Source organism: Helianthus annuus, chromosome 2 (assembly GCF_002127325.2).
Source record: "Helianthus annuus cultivar XRQ/B chromosome 2, HanXRQr2.0-SUNRISE, whole genome shotgun sequence".
NCBI classification, from domain to species: Eukaryota; Viridiplantae; Streptophyta; class Magnoliopsida; order Asterales; family Asteraceae; genus Helianthus; species Helianthus annuus.
The window spans coordinates 170,712,894-170,725,416 of record NC_035434.2 but is presented as its reverse complement, the minus strand read 5'-3'; the positions used below and the strand labels follow the sequence as shown (position 1 = coordinate 170,725,416).

Below are 12,523 nucleotides of genomic sequence, written 5' to 3'. Positions count from 1 at the left end.
CTTTAAGTTTTTGTGCCATTCCCATGGCGTCGAGCCATCGGTAGATAAGTTTCGTGCTTTCTACCAGTTGCAGAGAACGATGGGGTTCTTCTCGTTTGCAAGCCGGGGCGCGGCAAAGAAGATCTTGTTGAATCCTCCTAAGAGTTTCCACGACTGGAAACCCAAGTTCTTCTTCATCAGGGAAGAAGTCTTGCCGATTGCCATGCCCTTTAGGGACTGGACCGAGGCCATCCCGAAGGAAGATCTTCCCATCCCAAAAACTGCTCGGTGGTACCAGCAGCTAACCCCAACCCCAAATCGGGTGTTTGGGGAAAATGTGTTAGTTGCTGCTAAGATGAGTGACCAGTGGTTACCTAGCAGCAGGGAGGTTCCGGTTTTGAAGATCGGCGATCAAGGTTAGTGTCTTCTTTGTTGTTTTTTTAGTTGATCTGCTTTAATTGCTACTAACTTTATTAAGTGCATGTTTAGAAGCGCAACTCTATCAAGCTGCCTTCTCGACATTTGGCGGCTCCATGGGCGTTTGCCCATTGCGCGATGACGAGGAAAGCTGGTATGACCAGATTAAAGGAAACTTCATGTTTCCTGCTGCTGATGCTTTCGCTTCACCGCCGGCCGCTACTGAAGGTGCGCAATACCCTAAACCTCTTCCATTGCGCTCTGTGACTCTCGCTGGGAAAGAGACTTTCTATCTTTCCAGCGAGGAGTCCGTAGGTTCTTCCAGCGGCGAGCTAAGCTCTTGGTCTAAAATCTTTGCAGGTGTGTTGCGCGACCTGGGGATTGACCCCGAGGAGAAGAAGAAGAAACCGGTGAAGAAGAAGAAGAAGGTGGAGCCTGAGGTGACCAGTAAGGGCACTGGCCCTAGTCGCGCAACTTCTGCTGCTGTCAAAGGTACTCTTCGCCTTCGTCAACGTGACTTAGACGACTATGTGATAATCAGTGACTCATATGAAGGTTTATCACATGCAGCTAAGGGAAAAACTGGTGCTGGTGGGTCGAAAAGCTCGGGGAGCGCGGGTTCTCGTAACCCTGAAGCTGGCGCGACTCCATCTTTTCCTGAAGATGACGAAGAAGAAGATGCTGGTGCCCAGCTTATTGGGCGGAAGAGGGGTAGGAGCGAAGCCACGACTGGTGTGGCTTCCGCCCCTACATCTGTTGTGATTCCCGTGGTTGGGAAAACGAGCAAGCTGCGCTCGTTATACAAATTTTCTCCTGGTAAGTTCTTCGCTTCTCTTCTTAATACTTTTCTCTTTACTCAAATGCACTTGCTTTATTTTTCAGAAATCAAGAAGAAGACCCCTGAGAAGGGTGTCACGTTCAGTGAGGCTGCGGCGAAAAGGCCCAAGATTACCGTCAAGTCCACTGACACTGCTGCTCAGGATGCCGCGAAGGCTGCTGAGGCGCAGCGAAAGGTGGAGGAGGATCGGAAGAGAGAGGAAGAGAAGAAGAGGGTTGCCGAGAAGAAGAGGAAGGATGAAGAAGAAAGGAAGAGGAAGGAGGAGGAGAGAAAGAGAAAAGAGGAGGAGGAGAGGAAGCAGAGGGCGGAGCAGGAGAGGTTGGCTGAAGTGGCGAGGAAGCAGGCCTTGGAGAAGGAGCTAACGGCGAAAAAGGCTATGGATCAGCCTCTTAAATCTCCAGGTCCTGAGGTCACCAAACCAACCTACACCGGTCCTGTTATTACTTCCAAGGGTTCCAGCCGCTTCTCCTCAAGCGGCGCGAGCTCTGGTAGAGCTGGGGGTTATAACCCCAATGTGATAGGTGCGAAGGACACCGTTGGGGATATTTACTACAAGACTTACAATGAAGAAGAACGTGGTGACGCTCCTCATCAAGCCCCCTGGAGTTTAAAACAGAAAGATACCTTCATTGAGTTCAGCCCTGCGCGCGAGTGGTTCTTGAACTCCTTTACACCTGCTGAAGTCAATCGGCAAAGGGCGAAACCTCACGAAATGTTGTATCGTACTTATATCCTTGGCGAGGCGAACGCTCGTGCTGCCAACCATCAAATAGTTCGCGAATGGCGAACGATGGTTAGGGAGCGCGCCGACTGGGAGGCTTATCGCGAGCGTATGCTGAAACGTATTGCTGAATTTGAAAAATCTAAAGCCGCGTTTGGTGAGGAGAGAGCCAAGTTTGAGGCTGACAAGAAGGCTGAAGAGTGGGGCCGCGAGGGGCTGCAGAAAAAACTCCACAATGTTGAAGAGCAACTGGCCAAGGAGAAGGCCGATTTTAAACGTATTTGTGCCCAAGACAACGAGCGCGCCTATGCGGCTCGACAGAAGATAGTTGATCTTGAGGCTAAAGTTGCTGACTTGACCTCGAAGGTAGAGGAGGCGCAGGGAGAGAAGGCTGCCAAACAGCAGGTGGAGGTTAGTCTATTTGTTTTCCTTTATACTTGCTATTTTGTTAATACATCGGCCTAAGTTGTTTTGTCGGCCTTCAGGTTGAATTGTCTGAGGTCAAACTACAGCTGTCCAGCAAGGACAGAGATCTCCACGCCAAGGACGCTGAGATTGCGGAGCTCAAACGTCGCTTAAACGAGCAAATTGACAGATGCGAGTCGTTGGAGATCGACCTGGAAGCCGAGAAGGTTAAGGCTGCTACGGCTGAGGAGGCGCGTGCTGTTAGCACTGCTGCGCTGAATGTGGCCCAAACCAACTACTCCGAGGCTCAAGGCATCGTCGATACGCTTGTCTCAGAAGCTGAATGGATGCGCACTCGTGGAGTAGTGCTGGTAAGTGCCTTTGTCTTATGCTTTTTCTTGTTGAGAGTTTTATCTTTAATGCTTTTTGTTTTTTGTGAAGGTTGCCAACTCCATCCTGAATGCGGGCGAGCTAGACCGCGCCGTAGCGGCTCTGACAGATGCGGCGCGTGCGGTGGGTCATCGGGGAGGCTACCTGGAGTGTGCCGATCACGTTGAGCAGATGCTTGGGCAGGAATTTGACATAAGTCATTGCTCAGTGACGGAACATGCTGATGCTGCACTGGCAAGTGCTGAAAACTCCTATGACAACCTTTCCTTGCCTATCATGGAGTTGGTTGTTGAATCGTTGAAGAAAGACGACTGGTGCCAGCGTCTTAAGGCAGTCCTCGATCCACCAGTTACCGTCGAGTTGTCCGACGAAGAGCCAGCTGGTGATGATGGCGGCGATGGTGATGATGATGGCAACGATGATGATGATGGAGATGACGGAGATGATGGTGATGATCGACGCGATGAATAGGATAGTTTGTTGAATAGGTGGTTGATAGGCATTTGTGCCTTTGTAATTTCTTCGGACACTCTATGTACAATGCTGCGCATTTGCGCAAGTTTTAAATGAAATGAAACATTTTGGTTTTTTCCGTTGCAATTATTGCATTGCTATAAAAACTTTATGTTAAATTAGCTCGAATAAATGGAAGCGTTTTTTAAGTATTAAGGTATCCACCCGGTCTCGCGCTTTGTTCGCGGAGGACCTTGGAGGTGGTTTGAACAACCCTGAAATGCTGGAGCGTTTTCGCGCTAATCAAAAGTTTAGCATGCATTTGTAACGAAAAATGTAACAGAAAAACATGTCGTATGTTTTCATTCAAGTCAGAAATGGGCGCTTAGGCCTTCATACATAATTGCTAATGGCTTGTAGCCGGCGTAGTGAATTGAAAGATGGCGCAAGGCCGAAATAGATTACATGTAACATTTGCGCAATTGTTGCGCATTCCAAGTTCTTGGTAAGATGTGGCCATCTAGGGTGCGCAATTTGTAGGCCCCTTTGCCCAGGACCTCATGAATCAGATATGGGCCTTCCCATTTAGGTGCCAATTTCCCTGGACGTTCCGCATTTGATGCTTCGTTGTCGCGAAAGACGTATTCCCCTGGGTTGAAGGTACAAATGCGAACCCTTGTGTTGTAGTACCTTTCCAACTGGGTTTTGTATTTGGCCTCTCTGATTCTCGCGATTTCGCGTCTTTCTTCTAACAGGTCCAAGTCTAGGCGCCTTTCCGCTTCATTGTCAACTGCGTTGACCGTTGTCATGCGTGGCGAGGGCAGGCCAATCTCCGCCGGAATGACCGCCTCTGAGCCATAGACCAGGCTGAAAGGGGTCTCGCCGGTACTCGTCTTTGGCATGGTCCGATGAGCCCATAAAATGCTTGGGAGCTCATCAACCCATCCGCGCCGCCTTGTTCCTAATCTGGCCTTTATCCCTTCGACGATGCATTTGTTCACACTTTCCACTTGTCCGTTGCCTTGTGGGTGCGCAACGGATGTGAAAGTGTGTTCGATGTTCATCTCCTTCATCCATTTCTTAAGATCGTCCGAAGCAAAGTTGGTGCCATTGTCAGTCACGATCTTGAGCGGGAGGCCAAATCTGCATATGATGTGTTCCCATATGAATTTGCGCACAATCATAGCTGTGGTGGATGCAAGGGCTTTGGCTTCTACCCACTTTGTGAAGTAGTCGACAGCTACTATGATGAACTTTACGGCGCCGGGAGCATACGGGAAGGGTCCCACCATATCAATTCCCCATTGCTGAAAGGGCCATGCGGTGGATACGGGGATAAGATCATTTTTAGGGCGCAGCGTTTTTGGAGAATGCCTCTGGCAAGAGTCACATTTGCGGATCTCCTTCATTGCGTCAACATGCATACCAGGCCAGTAGTAACCGGCGCTCATGATCTTCGCGACTACCATCCGTGGTCCGGAGTGGATGCCGCAAATCCCTTCGTGGATTTCCCTTATCAGATAATTCGCATCCTGGGGGTCCACACAGCGCAGTAGTGGCCCTAGGAAGGATTTTCGGTACAAGATACCGCCGTTCATTTCGTATTGCAGGGCTTTGTGTTGGATCTTCCTTGCTTCCGCTTTGTTTTCGGGGAGCAGCCCTTCTTGCAAGTATTGGATGATCGGGGTCATCCACGATGGTTGCCCTGTTTCGATCACATTCACCTGTCGCAGCAATACTGACGGGTTCTTGAGTACCTCTATCCTTACATCCTTGGCGAGATGTTAAAAGGAAGTCGAGGCGAGTTTGCTCAGGGCATCTGCGGGCTTGTTTTCTGAGCGATTGATATGTATAACTTTGTGGGATTTGAATTGTTGGAGCAATTCTTTCGCTTGTTCCAGATATAAAGCCATGACTTCTCCCTTCGCGTCGTATATGCCATTTACTTGACTGGCTATCAGGAGTGAGTCAACATGTGCGCGCAAGTTTTTTGCTCCCATCTTGATGGCGAGGCGTAAGCCTGCCAGAAATGCTTCGTACTCAGCCTCGTTGTTGGTGTTTTTGAAGTCCAACTTAATGGCGTAAGTAAACTCGTGATTCTCTGGGCTCACCAGGCGCAATCCTGCTCCAGCGCCATCTTCGTTTGATGCCCCGTCGGTGTAAAGCATCCAAGTTTCATCTGTTGTATCTTTCTCGGGAGTCTCTATCAGCTCGCACTCCTTGATTTTATCGGCCGGCACTTCTGTGATGAAGTCGGCAAGGACCTGCCCCTTAATGGCTGGGCGCGGCCTGTACAAGATGTTATGGCCGCCCAGTTCAATGGCCCATTTTGCCAACCTGCCTGATGTCTCAGGCTTCTGTAGTATGGTGCCAATGTGGAAATTTGTAAGCACAGTTATCACGTGGCCTGTGAAGTATCGGCGCAACCTTCGGGAGGCGTGTAGTAGTGCAAGAACCAGCTTTTCCATTGTGGAATATCTTGTTTCTGGGTCAGTGAGTACCCTGCTGACATAGTAGATCGGGGTTTGTACCCCGCTTCTGTCGACCAATAGTACTGACCCTACTGCCTTATCCGAGGAGGACAAGTACAGTACGAGGGGCTCCTTCTCAAATGGTGCAGTCAGGGTAGGGAGTTCGATCAGACACGCTTTCATTTGTTGAAAAGCTGTTTCGGCTTCCGGGGTCCATCTGAACTCTTGCTTCTTCACACAATTGCGCAATGTGCTAATGAAGGGATACGACTTTGCGGCGTGATTGGAGAGAAAACGATTAAGCGCGGCCAGCCGGCCGGCTAGTCGTTGCATTTCCTTGATGTTTCTCGGTGAAGGCATTCGTTCTATAGCTTGTACTTTCTCTGGATTCACCTTGAAACCGCCGTTTGTGACAATGAAGCCTAGAAACTTCCCTTCTTCCATGCCAAAAGAACACTTGGCTGGATTTAGCTTCATATTTACGCTGCGCAATGAGTTGAATGTTTTCTCGATGTCTTTCAACATTTGGTCCTCCTCAGGACTTTTAACCACTAGATCATCGATATAAACCTCAATATGCTTTCCGATGTCACCTGCGAAGGTCTTGTCCATCAAGCGTTGATATGTCGCGCCTGCATTCTTCAGGCCAAAAGGCATCTTTGTGTAGCAGAAGATTCCAAGATCCGTTCTGAACGCTGTCTTGTCTTCATCTTCTAGCTTCATCTGCACTTGATGGTATCCTTTGTAGCAATCCAAAAAGCACTTCCATCGGTATGGCGCGAGAGAATCTATTTTTTTTATCAATCTCAGGCAAGGAATAGCAATCCTTTGGGCACGCCTTGTTGAGATTAGTGTAGTCTACGCACATGCGCCATCCGCCATTTGATTTTTCGACCATCACGGGGTTCGCCACCCAACTTTGATATCTTACCTCTCGCAGGATCCCGGCTTTGAGCAGCTCACATACCTGCTCGTTCATTGCTTTTGTCTTGTCTGCCCATAGGCTGCGCCTTCTTTGGACCTTTGGCTCGACAGATGGGTACGTGTTTAAGCAATGCTCGATGATGTTGCGCGGGACACCGGTCATGTCTGCCGGTGTCCAGGCAAATATATCCATGTTTCGAAACAGCAGTTGCTTTAGTCGTGTTCTGATGTCTGACGAAATGGCGTGGCCAATTGTCACAGTCTGCTCGGGGTATTTCCGGTTTAAAACCCATTTCTCTGGCTCGGTCGTGGAGACCTTTGCCGCCTTTGTTGGGCGCAACTCTTCAGTTGACATTACTTCTTTCTTGGCATATATGATTGCTACTCCTGTCTTGGTTGGGAAACCTATCGCAGAATGAGGCGTTGAAGTCACCATGTTTAGCTCGCCTTGCGTTTCCCTCCCAATAAGCACATCATGCCTCGATTTCACTGGCATTACCATGAAGTTCACATTTGTTGTTCTTGAGTGTTTCCCGTCAGAGAGCGTGACGGGGAAACTGATCTGTCCGAGAGGAAAAACCATCTCGTTGCAAAATCCAGACAAAGGATAATCGACAGGTTCGAGTCGCGCTTTATCCTCTTCATCCAACTGATTGAAACACTGTTCGTAAATGATGTCGGCAGTACTTCCCGGGTCTATGAATATGTAGTCAGTTTCATAATGCCCGATTATGCCGGTGATGACCACAGGACGTGTGGCGCGAGGTCCGCCGCGCACTACTGGAAATATAACTTGCTGCTTCTGCCAAGAAGGTTCATAAGGGCGTTTGCCTTTCTCTTTCGCGCTGTACCTGGGTCCGTTGACCATGTGAGTCTCTAGTCGTCGGACCTTTTTGTGGTTACCTTCATCGTGGCGCTGGAGTTGACGGGTTTCCTTGCGTACATTCTTCACTAAATGGCTTAGCTTGCCGCTTTTGAGCGCTCTCTCGATTTCTTGGCGCAAGCTGTAACAGTCGTCGGTCTGGTGCCCTGAATCTTTGTGAAAATCGCAGTACAAGTTAGGGTCTTGCCCTTTCTTGTTTGTCATTGGCCTTGGCGCCTTGAAATCGACATTCTCCGTCATCAATACCTCCTTTGGAGTTTTTCTGAGCGGAGTTCAGTGTTTGTCACGATTGTCGTCCCTGACCGCCTTCTTGTAACCGATTCGGTCAATCGTTTCTCGCGCATCTTCTCTGTAGCGTGGCCTGTCGTCACGGCCTCTTGGTCTTTCAGACTTCCAGTCATGACTCTTATATTTGTTACGCTTGTTTTTGTTATCGCGCGTACTTCCTCTTGAAAATCGATCTTCTGGGTAGTAGCCCTTTCCACCAGCAAGGGACTCCTCAGTTTGCGCGACGATTTTTGCGGCTTCCATTAGTTTATCCCACTCCTTCGGCATTCCATCTTTGCCTGTGATGGTTCTAATGAGACTATCGCAGCGTATAGCCTTTTTGAAGTGACAACGCATGAGTTGCTCACTGACGCCGCCTATTTCCAGACACTCTTTGTTAAATCGCGTGATGAAGTCCTCCAGACCTTCACCATCTCTTCGCCAAATATCTTCTACTTCAGCTGTGTCACGTTGGTAGCGACGTTGCTGGCTAAAGTAGCTTAAGAATTGCGTCTTGAAATCTGTCCATGATTTAATCTTCCCAGGCGGAAGGCTGTCAAACCAGGCGCGAGCCGCTCCGGTAAGGGTTTGAATGAACAGGTGGCACCACATGGGCATGTTCCAACCTCCCATGCAGCCCACACTCGTGAATGTTCTGACGTGATCGTCTGGGTCAGTCAACCCATTGAATTTCCCAACAGTTGGGGGTAGCTTCTCTCGTGAAAGCGGCGCGAGTGCAATTTTCGGGATAAACTTGGAGTGTTCCGCAGCTTCCGCTGGTCTGTATGCCAGGCGGAAATCTCTTTCAGCTTCTTTTGTGTAGCCAATGTGTTGTCTTGACTTGTAGTACTCATGGTTTTTTGGTAAACGATTAATGACTGACGATTCTTCGTCACCTTCCCATGTGGGATCATATGGGTCTGTTTCTTCCCATTCGTTGTTCATGTTGCGCGGCGTGAGCCGGCTGTGAACAGGGCCTCGTTGAAGGTTCGACGGATATTCATAGTAACTATCCGTTTCCCCTCTTGTATCGCGCGTGTCTTGTACGCTTAAACGTCTTGTAGGGGGAGGCCTGTTGGTTATGCCTTGTATATTGGCTGGTGGTGGCATTTGGCGCACCCCCTGACTCTGAGGGGTGACCAAGGACGGTTCTGCCGTCAAAACTGCCTGCTGCGCGATGAGCGATTGGTATGCTGCATTGATAGTGGCGATGTTCTTGGCATACCACGAGGCTGGGGTTTCACCTTCTGGTAAGCCAAGTAATGCAGATACATTTTGAGGTGGCGCTGTGTTCGAAGGTCCTTCTCCGTTTCCTGGGGTGACCACTTGGGTGATGCGGGTGAAGCTCCCGCGCGGACCCCCAGTATTGTTGATTTCAACTTCGCCGATTTCTTCGATTTGTTGGGCTTGGAAGTTTTGGATTCCTTCGCCCAACGCCGTGTTAGAGTTGGTTCCGAAACCGAACTCTGGGATGATTCCTTGACCAGTCATAGTCGAAGGAAGAAAGAGGTGTCAAAGGCTCAAATAAAAGAAGATGAGGGTGGTTATAGAAAAAATCGGTGGGCGCCAATGAAGAAACAGTGATCTAATTAGGGAGTTAATTAGATTGGTTTATGTTCCTTTCATGAGGGTTAATCTTCTTAAGGATATTTGAGCTCCGACTTGGTGATTTAACCTGCAAAACAGAACACCGTTAACTCGTTAAGAGGGGAATGTGGGGGTTTCCCTCTTAACCAGGCTCCGGCGTGAGAATAAGCGACTGCTTTGAGAGTAATTAAGTGTAAAGAGTGAGAGCCAAGGGAATCGAATGTTTAACCTGAGGAATGAAGGTCTCTATTTATAGCCGGAGAGGTGTAAGAGGTTGTGGGCTGATGGGCCTTGGGCCAGAAACGGACAACACAACGAATATGCTCATTGCCTTGCTGGCATCGACCGCTTAGTGGCTTCTAGATGCTCGTCGGTGCTGGCGCACCTTGATTGGAGCCACGTGTCATTGTTGTCGGCCTTGTTGTCCTTCTGTCATCAGCAGACGAGTGGAGATCGTGGGACAGTTGTCCCCGTCTCTTGATTGGTGCCATGTAGGCGTCCTTGTGTACTTATCGTCAGGCGATCGTGGCGCACGATTGGACAGAGCCTGCTGGACGTTCATTGGCTCTTTTTACTGCCACTTGTACCCCGTGTACCCTTGTAGGTAGCAGCGCGCTTTCCTACTGAGTGGTTCTTGTTGGATGGCAACTAACCCGCGCGGGGCTAGTGTGCTCATTTGTACCATTATTTTATGCTAAGTGTTGATATCTGAGTTTGTTGTGTGCATTCCCTCGCGCGGGATAAATCGTAGTGCGATGTAGGTCGCGCGAGGTTGTTGTTAACAAGTTGTTGTTTTAAGGAGTATGGTCTCACGCGCAACCTGATCTGAGGTTTGCGCGACTTTTTGGGACCATACCCCTTCAACTGGCAAAATGACTCAAAACACAGGGACTAAAATGGCATTTAACTCTTTTTTCTTTTTTATGAAATATAAAAATGTACAAAAGTTGAAAATGTTTTTTTGACAAAATTATTGAGCTGATGTTATGGTGGACACACCTTGTTGCGATAACATTGTCATTATAAAGTACGTAGAAAGAATTGTAGTGGTGGATATAAGCGAAAAGTTGAGAGATAACACGTGCTAAAAAATTGTTCAAGAGTAGCCGATGCATAAAACCAAAAAAAGAAAAAAAAAATTGCACTGAAAATGTACTTCGCAAAGAAAGTTGGCTACCTCTCAACCTATGCTAGATCCACCCCTAGAGAACTGTATAAAGTTGTTGAGCCTTTGTTTTAAATAGCAAGATGTACATAAAAAACACATCATTGTTTTAAATAGCAAGATGTACATAAAAAACACATGGTGACAATAATTTAGAAGAAAAGGCACATCAAAACACTTGTTAATATAAGCACGTCGTAGCAGGTTATTAGGAAATAAGGTGTAATTAACAAGAAAAAAAAATGATGTTAAAGTAATTTCCAATGCACCCATAATAGTTATATCTATATATGTGTATGCTCGTGTAGGTGTGCATACATTTACATTTACATTTATATATCATAGGGCTAAATCCACGTGATTTTGAGTATAGTTGACAAATAGATGAGTTTTGTAAGCTTTGAGCTGTAGTCGTAGTTAAACCTTAAAATTATGACTAGTGAGTGTCATAGTATAGTTATATAAAAATATTTGATAAATATAGTTATTGTTGTAGATTAATACTAAATTACATTAGCATAAAAAATATTTATCATTTGATATATTACTTTCAATACCTTTAGACTTATCTATAAATGTTAAATGATATTTATACAATTTTTTTAACGACTTTCATTTAGTAAAACTAGCAAGAAGCTAGAAATAAAAGTAAAAACAATAACCGTGATCTTAAGGCTACACGGTATGGGGGTCGGCCCCGGCCCGTCGCGGGTCGGCGACGGTCCAAACACCGTGCCGCCCCCATCCCGTCCCCAACGTCCCTTTTCGGACGATCTCGACGAAGCAAAAAGGTGTGGGCCCCCCATATGACCGTTTGAATATTAATAAAAAAAAAAAAAAAACTAACGGCTACTTTTCAAATAAATACCCATTTCAATACCATTTTTATAAATACTCACACCCTTAACCCCTTTTTTCACCACTTTTCACCCAATATCACCCCATCTCTCTCACATTTTATAAACCACTCATCTCTTTTTATAAAAAGTCTTCATATTTTGCATCATTTTTTACCCGCTTCCACACCATTTCTCGCTAAAAAAATATCATGGCTTCACCCGTTTCTTCAATTTCCTCAATTTCATCAATGTCTTCATCGTCTTCGTCCGAGTGGTATTCATCATCTTCGGAAGAGGATGTTATTATGCACAACATGATTATGAACGCGGCTCAAGTGTTCATGTCGGCCGCTGAAGGGTCGTCCCAACCGCTAACCAGACGAGCAAAATATAATCGAGACCAAGAAGGTATTTTAATTTTTTTTGTATGTTTTAAAATGTATGTTTTTTTTATATAGATTTTAAAATGTATGTTTTTTTATATAGATTTTAAAATGTATGTTTTAATTAATTTCATTTTTGTTTTGTTCTAAATTTATAGCCGGCCACGATAAACTAGTAGCCGATTATTTTGCCGACGAACCCGTGTACCCAGCCGAGATTTTTCGACGTCGTTTCCGCATGAGTCGTCGACTGTTCTTACGTATTGCAGGCGACATGGCCCAGTCTGATCCGTTTTTTACATTGCGAAACGATGCTAGGGGTCAAAGGGGTTTCAGCAATTTACAAAAATGTACGTCGGCCATTCGCCAACTTGCGTACGGTTACGCACCAGATGCATTAGACGAGTACATTAGGATGTCTGAAAGAACCGCACGTCGATGTTTATACAAGTTTTGCCAATGGGTTGTCAAATTGAAACGAGTACACACATCACAACCTACAAGCGGACTTGGTGGAGCATATTTGGAACAACGCTGAAAACGAACCCGCCCACCACATGGAAGACGACGACTAGTAGCTTATTTTAGTATGTTAGGATATTTTTACGTTTTTTTTTTTTAACTTTAGGTTTTTAAGTTTATGTTTTTTTTAGTTTATTTTTTTTAAGTTTAATTTTTTTTTTATGTTTATGTAATGTTTTATAATATTAATTAAAATATTTTATTACTTTATTTGTTAAATGTTTAAAAAAAGATGGAGATTTAAAAAAAAAAAAATATAAAAGTGGTGGAGGATGATGA

General features: G+C 46.4%; 1 protein-coding gene across 1 annotated transcript; it reads left to right on the top strand.

Annotated features, from left to right (window-relative positions):
- Positions 1–11,443: 11,443 nt before the first annotated feature.
- On the top strand, positions 11,444–12,353 carry LOC118488333. Its single transcript, XM_035985726.1, has 2 exons — positions 11,444–11,747; positions 11,881–12,353. The coding sequence occupies exons 1-2, from the start codon at positions 11,549–11,551 to the stop codon at positions 12,258–12,260; spliced, it is 579 nt and encodes a 192-aa protein (XP_035841619.1). The 5' UTR covers positions 11,444–11,548; the 3' UTR covers positions 12,261–12,353.
- Positions 12,354–12,523: the final 170 nt, after the last annotated feature.

Excerpts from the sequence above, each read along its gene's own strand:
- LOC118488333 (XM_035985726.1), top strand. The coding sequence starts at position 11,549 with ATGGCTTCACCCGTTTCTTCAATTTCCTCAATTTCATCAATGTCTTCA. Across the intron at positions 11,748-11,880 it reads ATATAATCGAGACCAAGAAG|CCGGCCACGATAAACTAGTA; the intron begins GTATTTTAATTT and ends CTAAATTTATAG.